The sequence below is a fragment of the Anguilla rostrata genome, chromosome 6, assembly GCF_018555375.3.
Source record: "Anguilla rostrata isolate EN2019 chromosome 6, ASM1855537v3, whole genome shotgun sequence".
Lineage (NCBI taxonomy): Eukaryota > Metazoa > Chordata > Actinopteri > Anguilliformes > Anguillidae > Anguilla > Anguilla rostrata.
In genome coordinates this window covers 10,865,543-10,881,286 of record NC_057938.1, presented here as the reverse complement: position 1 = coordinate 10,881,286, position 15,744 = coordinate 10,865,543, and the positions used below count along the sequence as shown (strand labels likewise).

The 15,744-nt window shown below is 44.6% G+C and overlaps 3 protein-coding genes across 3 annotated transcripts in view; 1 reads left to right on the top strand and 2 right to left on the bottom strand.

Annotated features, from left to right (window-relative positions):
- Window positions 1–1,452, bottom strand: part of LOC135257938 (neurogenic locus notch homolog protein 2-like) — a 49,736-nt gene extending 48,284 nt beyond the window's left edge. The window contains 1 exon segment of the mRNA XM_064341157.1: window positions 1,162–1,452. Within this exon segment, the coding sequence (XP_064197227.1) occupies window positions 1,162–1,234 (73 nt within the window). The 5' untranslated portion in view covers window positions 1,235–1,452.
- A 2,903-nt stretch (window positions 1,453–4,355) lies between these two features.
- Window positions 4,356–11,443, top strand: imp3 (IMP U3 small nucleolar ribonucleoprotein 3). Its single transcript, XM_064338316.1, has 7 exons — window positions 4,356–4,579; window positions 5,297–5,404; window positions 8,435–8,509; window positions 9,083–9,162; window positions 10,146–10,197; window positions 10,730–10,802; window positions 11,125–11,443. The coding sequence occupies exons 1-7, from the start codon at window positions 4,443–4,445 to the stop codon at window positions 11,149–11,151; spliced, it is 552 nt and encodes a 183-aa protein (XP_064194386.1). The 5' UTR covers window positions 4,356–4,442; the 3' UTR covers window positions 11,152–11,443.
- Window positions 11,348–15,190, bottom strand: LOC135256497 (vesicle-trafficking protein SEC22b-B-like). Its single transcript, XM_064338315.1, has 5 exons — window positions 14,983–15,190; window positions 14,071–14,180; window positions 13,332–13,492; window positions 13,055–13,201; window positions 11,348–12,157 (listed from the first exon to the last, which is right to left on the bottom strand). Exons 1-5 carry the CDS (start codon window positions 15,055–15,057, stop codon window positions 12,003–12,005), a joined length of 648 nt encoding a protein of 215 aa, XP_064194385.1. The 5' UTR covers window positions 15,058–15,190; the 3' UTR covers window positions 11,348–12,002.
- Between the last annotated feature and the right edge of the window lie 554 nt (window positions 15,191–15,744).

The window sequence follows — 15,744 nt, the reverse complement described above, 5'->3', positions numbered from 1 at the left end:
TGTCAGCTCAAAAAAATGTACTAAAAAATACAACTAGGCTTTCTTGTTTCCAGGTTGGATATCCAGACACGGCCAGTTAATCTACTCATTTCTAAACATCTGGGCGGTGGTGAAAGCCTTTCCCACACAGCTATTTTGCTACTTTGCGAATTTATGAGTCAAATTAGACTACTTTGGCCAGCTAAAATGTCCTACTAGATATAGTCAGCCAAGCATAGGCTACAAGTCAAGGACAACGAAATGGGCAACTAACTATCATTTCGCTATTTTGCTTGCTAAATTAGGCAGCTCAGTAATCTTAAACTATGTGGGCTACACGTTGTTAAACTAAGTTATCGTTTACGTACCAAACTGGCACGGTGCACAGATGGTGAGCACTATTTTCGATCAACGCTAGCTAGCGATGTTAGCCCGTGCAAAAATAAGTTTAGCTTACGTTTGCTCGTTCGTAAAAACTGAAACCAAAGACCAGATTTCGTGGAAAGTTCAAGTTAGCTCCAATGGCTAATGTTAAGACGGCCAAATAGCTAAATATGTGCGGCGGGAGACCAAATAACTATTTTGTACGAGTCCAACATGGGCAGGGCTGAGGCCATACCCCTGCGTTGACATGATTTCAACATCTTCCCTGTCTGTAGTTTTCACTGAAGAAATTTGCAGCAGCCGGCCTCAGACAGTCGCCTAGCAGGATTTGATTTGAATTTTATCAGCGCAGGGGCGCACCGATCAAACATCTGGCTAGTGATTTCATTTTGTGGAGCAGCGACCTAGTAAACGAGTCAGCCGTAAGGCAAATGTCAAATTAACACCGAAAATTGCAGCCAATATGGTTATCATTTTGCTTACACCTACTACCCAGAAGTTGTCACTTATTTAACCAGCACAGCAAGCTACCAATTAAACCACCGAGTGAAAAGTGATAGGTGTTTAGCCAAATCAAAAGTTAACTTTCTTAATTTAGCCAAGTTACTGCTCGCTAGCCGACTGTGCAGAAACTTTAACAGGTGCGTCGCCCCGTGCGAATGCAGTAATGTTATAACTTAGTCTAGTTAGCTACGTTATTACAGCTAGCTAACTTGAGACACATGTCACTCACATGGTGGAAATGAGTATCAATCAAGGCTGTAGTTTAAATTTTTTTTAAAAAATCTGACATCTTACCCTCCGAAAGCTTAATCCAGTATGCGAATAGGAGGATGAATTTTCCCGTAGAGACACCGGGTAGTTGTCCCATATTTTCTGTAAAATCCACATAGAATCCCAAAGACCAAACGTAATAATTGCTATTATTCTTTAACTTTGTTTTCGTCCTCTCCTGTCAGCATAAGTTTCCGGAATTTCATTGCTTGATCATAACTGAGTAAAAAGAGCTTACTCTGCTCTACCGATTGTAAAACTTCTTGCTCACCCAAACCTCGCTAGTTGTCACCCCCCTCTCTCCCTCTCACTCTCTTGCTCATCATTGTAGTTCAGGCAAAATGTATTCTTCCGCTATTTTTAGGAGTGGATGTGCAGCTAATTGGACAGCTCCGCTTCAAACGTTTAGTCAAATTAGCATATAGACAAAAAGCGCACCATCCCTAAAACACCAGGGGCAACTCATATAGCGAGTTATATAATAATAATTATTATTTTAAACCCCTATTTTAATAGTGGTTATTCATCTCTAGATCTAGCCAGCTCCGGCGGATGAATTTTCACCCAGACTTAAAACGGTGTCAAATTTAACCCCATTCGTTAATTACTTTTTTAAATGTAACTTTGTTTCCCCGTGTGGTCATATTACATTCACCACTTTACCACACAGAATAAAGATTGCTCTGGGGCTTAGCCAGGTAGCGAACCTTTAAAATGTCAAAATGTTATTGAATTTGTTGTGTCAGACAAGTTATTCACTATTGATTTGGTACTGCATGAACAGAAACTGAGGCAACACTAAAGGTGGCCATTCTTTTTATTTAACCTTTATTTTACCATGAGAGTCCCATTGAGACAGAATCTCTTTTACAAGGGAGACCTGGCCAAGAGGGCAGCTCAGTTAAAATATATTACAAGGAGAAACAGCACATTGTATAAAGCACAAATCCCAGATGGAGATTAACTTAATGATAAAATTTTGTGTGCCATCTTAAAGAGCCTGCATTGTTGTTTATCCATTCCGATTAAGAATCAGAAATGCAACTACCAGAGTCTGTTGATCGCTGGGTGCCTTTCTAGTTTCTCCGTCTTGATTTGCATGCTAATATAGCACCAAGTCAAGCGGCATTGGCGCGTTTATTTTCACCTAGGTGAGTCATAAAGCAATTTTTCGGTACTACTTTCGTGGTTAGTCACGAAATAGAATAGTAGACATTTTGAACGTAGGCATTTTAAATTTTATTGGAAGTGGATGTTCACGAATGTATATCGTATCAGGGCAATTTGCGTTGGCGGTCATTTGAGGTAGAAAATGTGCGATTTTATTGCTACTTCAGTGTGTGTGAAATATAAATATATGACGCAAGTATACGTGATCTGACAAGTAGAATTTTACTTGAGATCAGCCAGAAGATGTTTAAAAGCAATTCCACATGTTTAGCTTGTCTGTTACAGCCTCGACATATTGAAAATATTTTATCCCATGAGTACCACGGCATTAAGAACAGCTCCAACTCATACCTGCAGTACTCCACAGCACACGTAATGTGCAATGAGTGAACTACGTCCTTCACGTACTGTCCTTCACTTACTGCATTTGGAGTTATGTAACAATAAACCAATTCATCTCACCTCTGAATTGTTTTATTTACTTAATACAGCCTGAATGTGAATATTCTATTCATATTCATAAACTCACACAATGTATACGGTAGGCCAGGGGTGTCCAATCTTATCCAGAAATCGTTGTTGTGGGTCCAGGTTTTTATTTTTATATAGCCCAGCACTACAACACCTGATATAAATATCAATCAAGACCTGGATAAGTAGAATCAGGTGTCTTGGTGCTGGGGTAAAACAAAAACTGGCACCCACACTGTCCCTTTTTGGATACGGTTGGACACGTTTGCAGTAGACCCTAAAAGGACCAACTGCAAGCTGTTTAGGTGTTTGGCGGCGGGTGGAGCCTATCCCAACAGATATAAGGTGAGAGGCAGGAATATATTATAGACCTGTGGTAAGCAACCCTGGCACACCTGATTCTACTAGTTAGGAACTTAATGCAGATCTTTAACTGTTGAATGAGATGTGCTTTGTTAGAGTTGAAGTGAAAACCTACAGAATGGTAGATCTCCAGGAAAAGGGTTGGTTACCACTACCCTACACCAATCAATCACAGGGCCTACACACCATTCATGGACAAATTCATATCCCAAGGACAATTTGGACTCTTCAAATAACATAACCTGAATGTCTTTGGACTGTGGGGGGAAACTGGAATACCCAGAGGAGAGGAAACCCACACATACACAAGGAGAAAATTCAATCTCCACACAGAAACGTCCTGGGCTGGTGTGTGAACTCGGTACCTCTTTAATGTGAGGCAACAGAACTACTCTGCAAAACCATGCTGCCATGAAAAACAGCATACTTGTAATACTAATTTTAAGTTTACAGTTAAGGCTGTGCACGGATGTAGGTATCTGAACTGAGATTGGAGCCAAAGCTCCTGCATTCTCCTTGTGTTGAAATTCATGTGTTTATTGTTTATTTTGGATCCCCATTAGCTGTCACCAGAATGACTGCTAGTCTTCCTGGGGTCCACATGTGAATGCTGAATAATTTGGCAGGCAGGGGAAACAACTCAGGCAAACTTGTCATCACTCTTTACAAACTGGTCTTTATTAAATAGGTCTTTACGGGCAGGCAGAACATGGGATAGCTGCTTTATCAACTTTCTCCATTATACATTTTGCATAGCTTTAGTGAGCCTGTAGCCACACTGGTGTCTGATGTGGATCAACATGCTTCCTGACTTCTGTCTTAATTTTGTAGACCAACTTTTGTAGCCTCATTTCTCATTAAGTAATTCACATACTTTCTAGTGTGCTCCTTAAAATCTGATTTAGTTGAGTTATATTAAGACAACAGCCTGGCAACCAGCAATTGCACTTGACATTTGTTTAGGTTCCCCTGGAATTGCTTGAAATTATTGAAGACCACACAAATGCAACAAGCAGTGAATGCATGTTGAGGCAAATGTATTGCTAAATCAAGAGGGAATACCAACAAAATATAGTGAAAACAGAAAAAACTTTAGAATTAGGGTTTCATTAAATTGTTTTCCCAGCGATATAGTAATAACTACTACCAATTCATAATGACGTACTCAGCCAAATAAAAAAATAAAAAATAAAAAAACGCTAACGTCACCGCGCTGAGGGGCGGGTTTAAATGTACGCCACGTGCTTTGTGTGTGCGCTGTAGTCTACAGTCTGAGCTAATGCTAATAGAACATCAGCAAAATGGTTCGGAAATTAAAGTTTCACGAGCAGAAGCTCCTGAAGAAAGTTGATTTTATTAACTGGGAGGTGGATAACAACCTGCACGAGGTTAAGGTGTTGCGGAGATATCATATCGAGAAACGAGAGGACTACACCAAGTGAGCGGCACTTTGCTTGTTAGCTGCCTTTACGTTTGCAAACATAACTTCTGTGAATTTTCTCTTTTCAAGGAAGAAAATTACTTTCCTTAAATATTGTAGATAACATTTAGCTTGCTCGTTTACTACAAAAAACGTAGTTCGCTGCCTACAATTCAAATTGATATCCTGCTACTAGCTCTAGTATTACCCTGGTAGGTAGCTAGCCGGATTGTAGCTGGCTGTAATACGGTTCTGAAAGTCTAATTTTCTTAATATTGTTTAAAGCTTTAAACCTTTACTTGTGTTGCATTTTGTACTTTGTGAGTTTATGTTTGTGGTTGGTAGAGTTATGAGAGCGAAAAGATGAGTTATTTGTAACAATATTTTTTCGACGACCAATGGGGGCCGCCATGACAGTTTTTTTTTTTTTTTTTTTTTGCTGGGTATGTTGAAATAGTATACCACGTTCTGATGGTGGAATTTAGCATTGGTGCCCCTGCGCATATTCTAGCAAGTGTGTGGTTGACAATTTGTCATTATAAGGCAATGTTTATGACGTCTTATTCTGAAAAAGAATTTCGAGGATGTGAAACGTCTGAAATTACCCCGCGAGAATTGTTTATCCCATTGCAAAAATAGTGATTCTACACGCTTTGTCCACGGGGGAAGGGGAAGGGGAAGGGTCGGCGGGCTGTGCTTACTTAAGTTTAACTGGAAGTGACCGTTTTCCACCAGGTACAACAAACTGAGCCGTGAGGTCAGGGAGCTGGCACGGAAGATCCGGGACCTGGACGAGAAAGATGGCTTTCGCGCTCAGAGCACCTCCATTCTCCTGGAGAAACTGTAAGTCTGAAGAACAGAGCGAGATAGGCGGCAGGTCACGATAAGTGTGGGGAAATGGAAGGACCAATCCGTGAAACGAGAGGAGAAACCAAAAAAGACGAGAAATGAAGGAAAAGCCGACATAACAGATGGGCCGGGATGGAGAGGCTGTATGCTTCTGCACTGGTTTGTCTTGCGAAAGGTTACAGTATCAGTCAAGGGTTATTTTTTCTCATTTAATGCTGGTTTATCCATAGAGTTACTCTGGACAGGGTCATTGCACTGCTCTGCCTGGGCACTGAACTCTTTCAGCAAATGAGTGGGTCATGAGTGGGAGAAGAATAGGTTTATTGACAACACTATAACAATTAGTGAATTTGTACGTGTGTGGGACTAGGTATTTATGTACAGCGATTCTTGCGTCGGTGTACTGCACACTCCAGAAAGTGTCATCACTGCTGGGCAGAATATGGCCCAAATGGGAATGCTCATTATGAGCCAGTTGCCGTGGCAGAGAGGTGCTTGTCATAACCAGGATGTACAGCAGGGCTGGGGAATCCTGTTTCAGGAGGACCACCTCCATTTTTGGCTTTCCTGCCAGGTTTATCTCCTCATTATGCAGTTAGCCCAGTCATTTATGTGATCTGGCCTTTTAGGTGCATTTACTTATCAGTGGATGTATTGCAGCTTAATAGATGTAATGATATTCTCATGAATGACAGGTGGAAGTGTTGTCTTCTACCATACTGTTGTCTAATCTGTAAGGTAAGGAGCATTGGTGTATAGATGAGCTCATTAATTATTTGTGCTGGGTGTGTGGGGGGGAGGTGGGAAGGATGAAAGTATGAGGTCTTCAGGAAGGAGGGGTACATCCTGAAAGGAGACCTGGGAGGTTGGCAGGGACAGGCTGAAATGTGGAATTTGTTGTTGTGTGTTGGAGAGGGGTGCTATTTATATTTGTACTGCACTGTGGGGGAAACCTACCTCTGAGCACATGAGTGTAATTCTCCGTAGGTTTGATATTGTCATATTTATGACCAATGACTCATACATTATGACAGAAGAAAGGTGTATTACAGAGACAACAAGCGCGTGTGTATGTACATGGGGTTATGTGGTGTGTTAGCTGTGCTAGCATTTAATAGTAACAATAGAATTAATCGGAGGTGTAGTGATGTGTAAGCGTTTCTTTAACCTTCAGCGCTGATCTGTCGTCTTGATTTGGAACTCGTGGAACGGCTCACCCTCCAAGTCATGCTGTGGCAGACTTTACAGGGTCACCGAGGTCACACCAGTCTGCCCCGCCTCCTGCCCTTCTCTCGTTCCACGCAGAGAGAGTGCGAGCCGCTAGGCTAGCAGCGGCGTATGGAGAGAACCGAAGGACAGAGGCAGAGGGAAATGGAATGGTGTTATTGGCCGAGTGTGTGTATTCGCCTGCGAGCGCGCCAGCGTTAGTGTGCTTGCATGGGTTTAATGAATATATCAGTGTCCGGTCCCTCTGCGGCTCAGGGTTGCATTGAGTCATAAATTCACAGTCTGACGGAGGGCTGGCTGGCAGGCCTGGTATTCACACCTTGCTCATCTGACTCAGCAACAAGATGGGGCAGGCTGGGGGTGGGGGAGTGTTGTTGAGAGGTCTCTGCACTACTATAAATACACACTGATGACATCAGCAGCGGGCTGATGCACCTGTGTGTTTACACTCAGGTGTATGTGTATGAAGAGCGTTAGGATAGAGCATTCTGAACACTGCATCCAACTAATGGGCAAGGATTGAATCCTGACTGTGCCAGTGTAAATATGGCCTCTGGATTAGAGGGTGTTATTGAAATAAGGGATACTAATCAACATGTTGAAGAAAATCGAACGCACTATAATCCTGTTGTACAATTTGCATCTGGCTCCCCAAAGGTCTGTATTAAAACATAGGCTACTTGTTGCGGGGCAATGCAAGTATATTGTGTAACAGTTTAATTTTGGGTGTTTAATCAATGCTCTAGGTCAACTTTTTTAAAAAAGAGCTGCTTCTTGCTTTAGGAGATGTTTGGGATGATGAAACGCAATGTGCAAAGATGAGTGGTGGTTTACGTGCACGGTGTCAGAGATGGAGAAGAGTACGGAGTTCATTGGTATGAAACAGGACTTCAAGATCAGACCATCTTATCTGAATTGTTGCAGTTTAATCTTCTTCCTCTCTCTTCCGGTTCTCATATCTAACCTTCAGTGCAGTACTGTGCAGTTTCTCTCTGTCTCTCTCTCTATCTCTGCTTCTTGGAAAAGACAATGTAGTCTAGTCTTCTGGGAATCCAGCTATGTATTGGTACCCAGGACTGTCGTGATCAGTAGCTGTTTACAGCTGATATGTAGCATTCATATCTACCTGGAATGTTCCTGTTCGTCCCCCAGTTCTGTCATTTTTCTCTCGGCTTTGGAAAACCGGACGTTGCATGTACGCATGTCCCATGGCGAGAGAATCCTCTGTCTGTTGGAGCGAGCGGAGACTAGCACGTCCCCCTCCAGTGCTCAGTTAACCGCCACCTGTTTTCACTTCTGCTGTCCACCAGCTGAGATGCCTGTCTGCTGCACGTCGCGTGCGGTCGTGCTAGCGCGCGTAGATGGCGGCTGCCTGATCGGTGGGAGGAGTCTCTATTGCACAGTGTGGCTGGGAATGTCCTTCTGGCGGAATCCCTCCCTCCTTTAGTGGCACTGTAACCAGTCTTGAGTGACCCCGCAGGACCCCGTGACAGTTTGCAGGCATATGGTCAGTTTCTGGATAATGAGTGTCATCACTGTGTCAAGGATGAGTACATTATGTACATTATCTGGACATTTTGAAGGCTTCTGGAATTCTGACATTCTGGAAATCAACATCAGTGAATGTTTAGCCAAGCGAACCCCGAGTCTGTGGCTTTTCAAGTGCAAGTCTAGTTTTAAGATGTCTGCTATATTTTTTTCTGTCACAGAGCCACACCCCCTGTGCCATTTGAACTGGAGGTGAGTAGTGGGGACCTCACTGGACACTGACCTCAGCTCCACCTCTTTCCCCCACAGATACAGCGTGGGTCTGATTCCCACAAAGCAGGGCCTGGCTCTCACAGAGAAGGTCTCAGCCTCCTCTTTCTGCAGGTGAGTAAGAGGGCGTTAAAAGGTCACGCTTTATCGGGCGTGCCAAATCCTGCAGTCGGAGCGGAGAGCAGTTATGAATGAGCCGCCCGACGTTCGCTGGTCACCGAGCACGTTTGAAACACGCAGCTCGGTTACCTCACAAGAAACTGAACAATGCAGCCGAAAACGCATTCAATTGAGCAAAGCCGGCAAGAACGCAACACGTTTGAACACGCGCGCGTGTCGGGGGAAGACCCGTGCCTGAACACGTCGCAAGTTTGTTTGCGCACCTGTTTGTGTGTACAAGCTCGTTAACACCGGTAAATGTTTGGCTGCTTAATGATGGCCACTGGCCACTGTTTGGTAGCTGGTGTTTTTTTTTTCCTGTTTTTTTGTAATGTTAGAATTGGCTCCCCAGCTTCCTGTTTCATATGCAGAAGTTACAATGTTTTTTCTCTATTCCCCTTCTCCACTCCCACTCTTCCTCTTTCCCTCCCTTATTCCCTCTATTCTTTCCTCTCCTAACCTCTCTCTCTCTAATTCTGTCATTCTGTTTCTCTCTCTCATTCTCTCTCTCCCTCTCCCGGTCTACAGGAGGCGCCTGCCCACCATCATGGTGAGTCTGCGGATGGCTCAGAACCTGAAGATGGCCATCACCTTCATCGAGCAAGGCCGTATCCTTCTCTCAACGCCCTGCCCGCGCGGAAGTAGCCCGCTCGTCTCGCTGCAGGCCCTTAGCGCCCGAGTCCGAATGGCCGCCCGCGTTTGACTTGGCTTGACTTCAGGAGGCTGGAGAGCCCAACTGCTGGGGATAATGCGCAGTAGGCAGCGCTGCGTTCTGCGCGTGTTCAGTCTGTATGGAGCGCTGGCATGAAACGTGTTGCATTGTGGGAAACCAGTGCAGTTCGATGTAGCCGTGTGTCGAGTTTTGTAGCGTCCTTCCTGCTTTCCTGGGCTGCCCTTGGTCTGTGGTATTTTAATCCAGTCAGCTTTGCTTCACATGACTGTCACACACCCTCCACCTCTGTGCTAATAAGAGATGAACTGATGGTGAAAATGCTCTTTTAATCTCCATCTCTCCACTCTCCCTCTACTGTGGTCTGTAGTGTGAAAAGAGTTCCTGGCTCACTGATAAGTGTGTTTGAGCGCCTGTAGTAACTTGACAGGTGTGATTTGCGTCTGCAAAATGGGCAGAAAAAAGGAAACCGTTCTGAAACGAATAAAGTGAAGGTGTTACGGTTGTGTAATTAGATTTTCACAGACTGTGGGGAATGTAGTTTTACTGCAGAATTTCAGTAGTTTTACAGGTGACACTGAGTTCGACCGTCTTTCATCATCGATTGCGTCTCAGAGACGGGAAGACGGCGGACGCAATCCCTGCGGTAGCCTGTGGTGTCTGACCGCAGCCTCGCGCCGCTGGCATGCCGACTGCCTGCAGGACGTTGTGTTTTATCAGCGGACGCAACGGCATTCCGCTCGACTGCAGCGATTGCAGAAGCAGTCGTGACTGAAGGGGCCGTAACTTCCCCAAAAGCGGCGATGTAGGTGTGGGTTAGGCATGGGGGGGTGGGGGGGGGAGGATGTGCTCTTGCGGATCCTAGCTAAGCGTGCGTTAGAGTCCCCCAGTAGCAGTTTGTCCTTGACCGTGTCCTCCCAGACGTGCGCGTGGGGCCTGAGATCATCACCGACCCCGCTTTCCTCGTCACCAGGTCAGTCCCCCCGAACAGCCCCCCCCCCCGCCTGCCTGCGTCCTTCCTCTTCTGACCTCACTTCCTGTCTTGCTCGCTTTGCGTGCTTTTGAGCAGGGGTGACGAAAGGTCAGCGCTGTGCCCTGCAAGGAAGACCGAGCTCCGCCTCTTTTGTGCAACTTCTCATTTCCCCAGTGCCCACTTCCTGTTTGTGTCGTTACCGCAGAAAGAGCCGTCCTGGCTTTATCTTCTGCTACGATTTGCTTTAGCTGCTTCCCACCCAGGTTTTACAACTGAAATATTCTGGTTACAGGTCTGATTCCATAAAGTCCCACCACCAAATATGCATATACAATTGATATCATACCTTCAGCATATGCACAATGTCTTCTGTCTTGCTTCACTTGACAAAGCCTTCCATGGTGCTTGACAGAAGCCTGTCTAGTGGGTGTATGTCTCATTAGTTGGAAAAGTGCTCCCTCTGCTGGCAAGCGGTAGAACAGCATGCCACTGTAAAATGTTGCTTGCTTAACCCGGTATCTGTATGTTTCAGAAATATGGAGGACTTTGTGACCTGGGTTGACTCCTCCAAGATCAAACAGCATGTCATGAATTACAATGAAGAGGTAAGGTTTTCATTCTGACTGACTGATGGAAAAGGAGTTGGTGTGGTATGAAATTTAGCCTCTGTACTAAATGAAGACCCCTGCTGGGACACTTGGGGCACACCTGTAGTCTGTTGAAGCGCAAGCACATACAGGGATGGAATCTTTTGCTGCATAGTTCAGTCCTGATGTCTGGAACATTCATTCAAATCCAGTCCATGGTAGGCGATCAACTCGCATAGGCATCAACTCGATCCAGCGAAGTTAGGAAGTGACTTGACACAAATAAATTTGAATGTGATTGCATCAGAGCCCTTAACACCTGTCTGTCTCCCCTTTTCAGAGGGATGACTTTGACCTTGTGGTGTAGATCTGCGTGAAGAGACCTGCAGTTCAATCCATATGCCAAGGACCCAGCGGTAACGAAGAAGACGAGACCGTGTGTGTGTGTGTGTGTGTGTGTGTGTGTGAGAGAGAGAGAGAGAGAGAGAGAGAGACCGAGAAGTGGTGTACATTAATGTATTTTTCTGCTTGTATTGGTAAGATGGTGTAACGGGGACACACAATGAAAAACATTTACTTTATTAGGCAGGAATTAAGTGTTCACTTTTCTGTATATGGGAGTTTTAATGTGATTTCTTATTAAAGTCCACATAATTACTTCCCAGTGTCATGATCATTGATAAGCCGGTGCATACGGTCCAGCAGGTCCATGTACATCACCCACTTGCTCATGTACAGAAGGTAACTGGAGAGAAGAATCTGCAATCCCACTGACACAGGGTGACTTGTTGAGCCAAAATGTCAACCCTTTCACCCATATAAAGTAGAAACTGGAATAGTCCATTAACATTCCTGCAGGGCTAGGGTAAAAGGTGCAAGTATGGATGATACCAATATACAATGGGGGTGTAAGTGACTTTGCCCAGTCCTGCAGATGAATGTATTGCCTTTATATCTACTACACGGCTTTGGTACAGCACCTGAGGAAGTGAGCTATGTTTACGCTTGCGTGGGCATTAAAAGGAACCCAAGCTCATTCAACACAAACTCACTCACTGCTGTTCGGAACTTCCCTGTAGCTGTTGATAAAAAATAATAACGGTAATTACACCTGAAGGACGGGAAGCAAAATCTAAGGGTTGTCGTTTGCGTTTGAGGACCGCGTGCTCTCTCTCCTTCCCCGCGTCCGTTTCTCATCTGTCCGTGCCTCCGTCCCTCTCAAAGCCACCAGAAGCGCACGTAAACGATGAGCGTGATGAAGACCACGGCTCCAGCGGCCACCTTGGCGTAGGTGGAGCGCGTGTTGAGGTACTTGGCATCGCTGCGGTATTTCTTGGAGAGGCTGGACAGGTTGCTGGCCTTGGAGTCCAGGGCTGGGAAGGCAGAAAGCAGAGGGAGCACATCAGTCGTGAGCGCGCTCGTATCGCATTCAGTTTAACTCGCTCTGTTCAAAGGCCTATGGGAATTATTGAAAGAAAAGGGGTGTTGACCCCTGTAGGAAAATTATGCAGATTATAACAATATGTTATGTGCATGTTATGATGCAAGCCAATGGAGAATGATGTCTGCAAATTGCAGCCAGTTTACAGTATGCTGTTTAACTTACTGCACACATACTGGGATCAAATCTTTTCGTACATACACAAACATACATACATGAAGGAATATTCAACCAAAGCAATGATCTTGATAGCAAATTTGAAAGCTAGCTAGCCAATGTATTTGTCATGCAAGCAAATGTGACCGCATGAACACATTTATTGAGTTTCAATCTGGCAAGGCAGCTTCTCAAAGATGTCAAATCTGCTTCGTAAATATGCAGAGGGAATCACCATGAAAAATAGTGCTAGTATCTTAAAATGAATTTTAACTAAATTTACTGCCACATGTATTTTTTCCATCAGAATGTTTTCTTGACCTAAGCATTACAAATACATTATTTTTTATAAATGACTTGTTTAGTTTGCGAGGAAAATGGCTTATTTGGAAAAAGTTGGGGAGAAAATCCCATTGGTTTACATTTTTAAAAAATCTACTGAGCTGACACTTGCGCTGACTTGGTTTAATTATCCCCACTTACATGTGATTGGCTGTAAGTGGGGATAATTGAATCCCTTGCATTCCCCCCCATGTCTTTCACCCCCAGGTCATCTCTACAAGTGAAATTAATTCTCCATTCATTCCCTGGTTGAAATCATGTTTGATAAGTAGCAGTAGCTACAGAGGCAGTGTGCGTGTGTGCTCAGGAGAAATGGCACAGCTCATTTTACCAGACAAGGCTTCTCCTCTCTGGAGCACTTCCTCAATGTTGGCCACCATGATCCTCTGCACATCGTGCAGTTCTGTGTTGATGCTGCCCAGGTTCCTACGCGCCCTGCTGTCAATGTACGACTTCTTTGTCTTCTGCATGTAGGTATCTGGGGAGACGGGGAGGAAGGGGTGGGGTCAACCCTGACAGCAGGAACGCGTACCTTCCAATAAGGTTTCACCGTTTCAAGCGATGCTCCAATGGGGCATTTGTTAAAGGAACGATCAGGGCAATCTCACCGAACTCAATGAAGGAGTACGGCCGAGACACTGAATGAACCTTCTTCCCGTACTGTTCGTGGAACTCGCCCTGGAGGTCCTCCAGGTAGGCGAAGGCCAGCTTCTTTGGGAACCCCATCTCGCACAGCACCAGGTAGCAAACGCCGTGCTCTATCGCATAGCTGAGTAAGAAACCCGCAAAAAGACATTCAGTGCTGCGGCGCTGGACAACACTGCGTTACTGTTCGGCCAAGTGTGAGTGTCTTGTCGATGAATACAAGTGTTGTGGTCCGCCAGACGTTTTTCATTAGTCTGTTAACCAATGTCATTAGCTAGTGTAAGTCAGGCTGTTAAAATGAGCTCTCAGAGGGCATCTGAAAGCTGTTCACACTTGCTCAATTTGACAGCCACTGAACTACACAACATTTTGGGAAGTTCATAGCGGTCAATGCAAACGAGCAGTCAACTAAATGGAGTAATTAAGCTGTGGGGAATTGTGTTTGGATAAAAACCTGCGCATACATGTTGCCCTCCATTCAGGCCTGCTGGGTGAAATTCCTGGGCCAGCAACAACATCTTATTGTTCCCAGACCCAAGACAATATTTACCAGAAGTTCAGAGACCATTGGGCCCCTGCCTCCTCCAGGGCCCGGGAGAACATACCCCATCTGACGGCAGCACCGCCTCCACAAACTGAACATCACAAGGGCTTTACTCACTTTCACACTGCATGCGTTGTGCGGCGCAGTCCCATACTCACTGAAAAGCCATGGATCCAGCCTCCAGCGTGCATCGGTTGGGGCTCTGCTCATTCAGTTTACGGAACAGCTGCTTTGCTTGACTCTGGTATTGCTGAAGGTCCCTCCCTGACTAAAGAAAGAGACACGTCGGCATTTACACAAGCTTCGTGCACCATTAAGTCACACAAACAGGCAAAAAACAGGAATAGGCTCCATGTGTTTAGAAGAATAAAGTAAATAAAGCTGTAAGTGTATTTAAATATAACCTGTTTGCTTCCTCGTCCATCATAAAAAGGAAAGAATGTACAAACCGTATCTATAGTATTCATGAAAGTAAGGGGCAAAAAAATAATAATAATAAATTAAATGTACAGATCAGGGAAAACTGCGAAACAGATACATGGGGCGGTTTCGTTTCTCCTTGCTCGATATCTTCTTTGATTGGCTCTTGACCGTGGGGCACGCCCTAACATATTTTAAGACTACCAAAGACAGAAGTGGGATGTTCCCAGATACTTAATACCATGGAATTGTGTAGTTTAGCATTACTTATACCAAAATCCTTCAACAACCGTATTCAGTTGTCGTTCCAATTTATTTGTTTCGTGTTTACACATATGCTGCTGTAGTAGGAAACCCTTACAGCCACCAGATAGGCGGTTAACGGTACCACCCAAACACTCATTTTCATGCCGGATGACCAGCGGTGCAAGACAGGTCTATATATTTTGGAAAGTCAACAAGCTATGTCGCCAAAATTGTACGATAAGCAAACACGTTTGCAGGCAGCACCACATTGGCTGCTTGTCTTAAACTGCTGCTCTGAGGGCAAAACTACCCTAACTAGAGTTTAGATATCTTCTCGATTGCGGTCGATAAATATTAACGATAGTTAATATTAACTAGCTAGCAAAAACATAATTTATTCAAACCTGTTCATCTTCTTGCATTGAGGCGGCAAGCGGCAATCCGTCCGCTATCCTGGCAATCATAGTCAGCAAAACCATTTTGGGCTGACAGTTTTCTAACTAGTAGACAGGCAAGTCGCGAAAAGTTTGGCCAAACTGACTGCTAAACCCAAACCTCTGGATTGACAGCACTGACGCGCTGAGCTGGCCGGAAATGCGCATAGTGTCCCAGTAAAAAGCTTCCCCCTCTCCGCATTAGCTGTTTCTTGTCGCAATAAAGCGTTCCGAGCAGATTCTTGGGTGGAATACTTTTAGCAGCACTACTGTATTTTATTCGTTGATGCGCTTTCAGTTATATGTTCATATAATTTGCCAGCACCACAAGTTGGGAGGTGTTCACCAATACAAACTCAATGGTGTGGTTGGGGAAGGAACCGAATGTTTATCACGCTTGAGATCATTTATTTGATATGTTTTATTCACAATGATTCATTTAAATTAACATAAATAACAATATTCGCACATCAAAATGAAATTGTACTGGCCATTGAGCTGTTCTACGGCGTTACAAGTCTTGGTACATCTACAGTCTATGCTTAGGACACACGAATCAAGAATAAGATTGTAATCTGTGGTGTCCACGTGTTCTGTAGCCACTTCTGTAGCTGGGGTGAGCCTCTGGAAGCCGTGTGCTTTAACATGAGGATTTTATGGGGATCTCAAGACAGCAAAAACTGAAGGCAAACCTACGAGGTCCCTCATCTCAATAAAATGGTTAACCTTTGG

Bases quoted from the DNA above. Each gene is read 5' to 3' on its own strand.
- imp3 (XM_064338316.1), top strand. From the start codon at position 4,443: ATGGTTCGGAAATTAAAGTTTCACGAGCAGAAGCTCCTGAAGAAAGTT. The intron at 4,580-5,296 runs GTGAGCGGCACT...GTTTTCCACCAG, and splicing joins AAACGAGAGGACTACACCAA to GTACAACAAACTGAGCCGTG. The intron at 10,198-10,729 runs GTCAGTCCCCCC...TGTATGTTTCAG, and splicing joins CCCGCTTTCCTCGTCACCAG to AAATATGGAGGACTTTGTGA.
- LOC135256497 (XM_064338315.1), bottom strand. From the start codon at position 15,057: ATGGTTTTGCTGACTATGATTGCCAGGATAGCGGACGGATTGCCGCTT. The intron at 13,493-14,070 runs GTGAGTATGGGA...TTTCTTACTCAG, and splicing joins GCTGGATCCATGGCTTTTCA to CTATGCGATAGAGCACGGCG. The intron at 13,202-13,331 runs GTGAGATTGCCC...CCGTCTCCCCAG, and splicing joins GTACTCCTTCATTGAGTTCG to ATACCTACATGCAGAAGACA.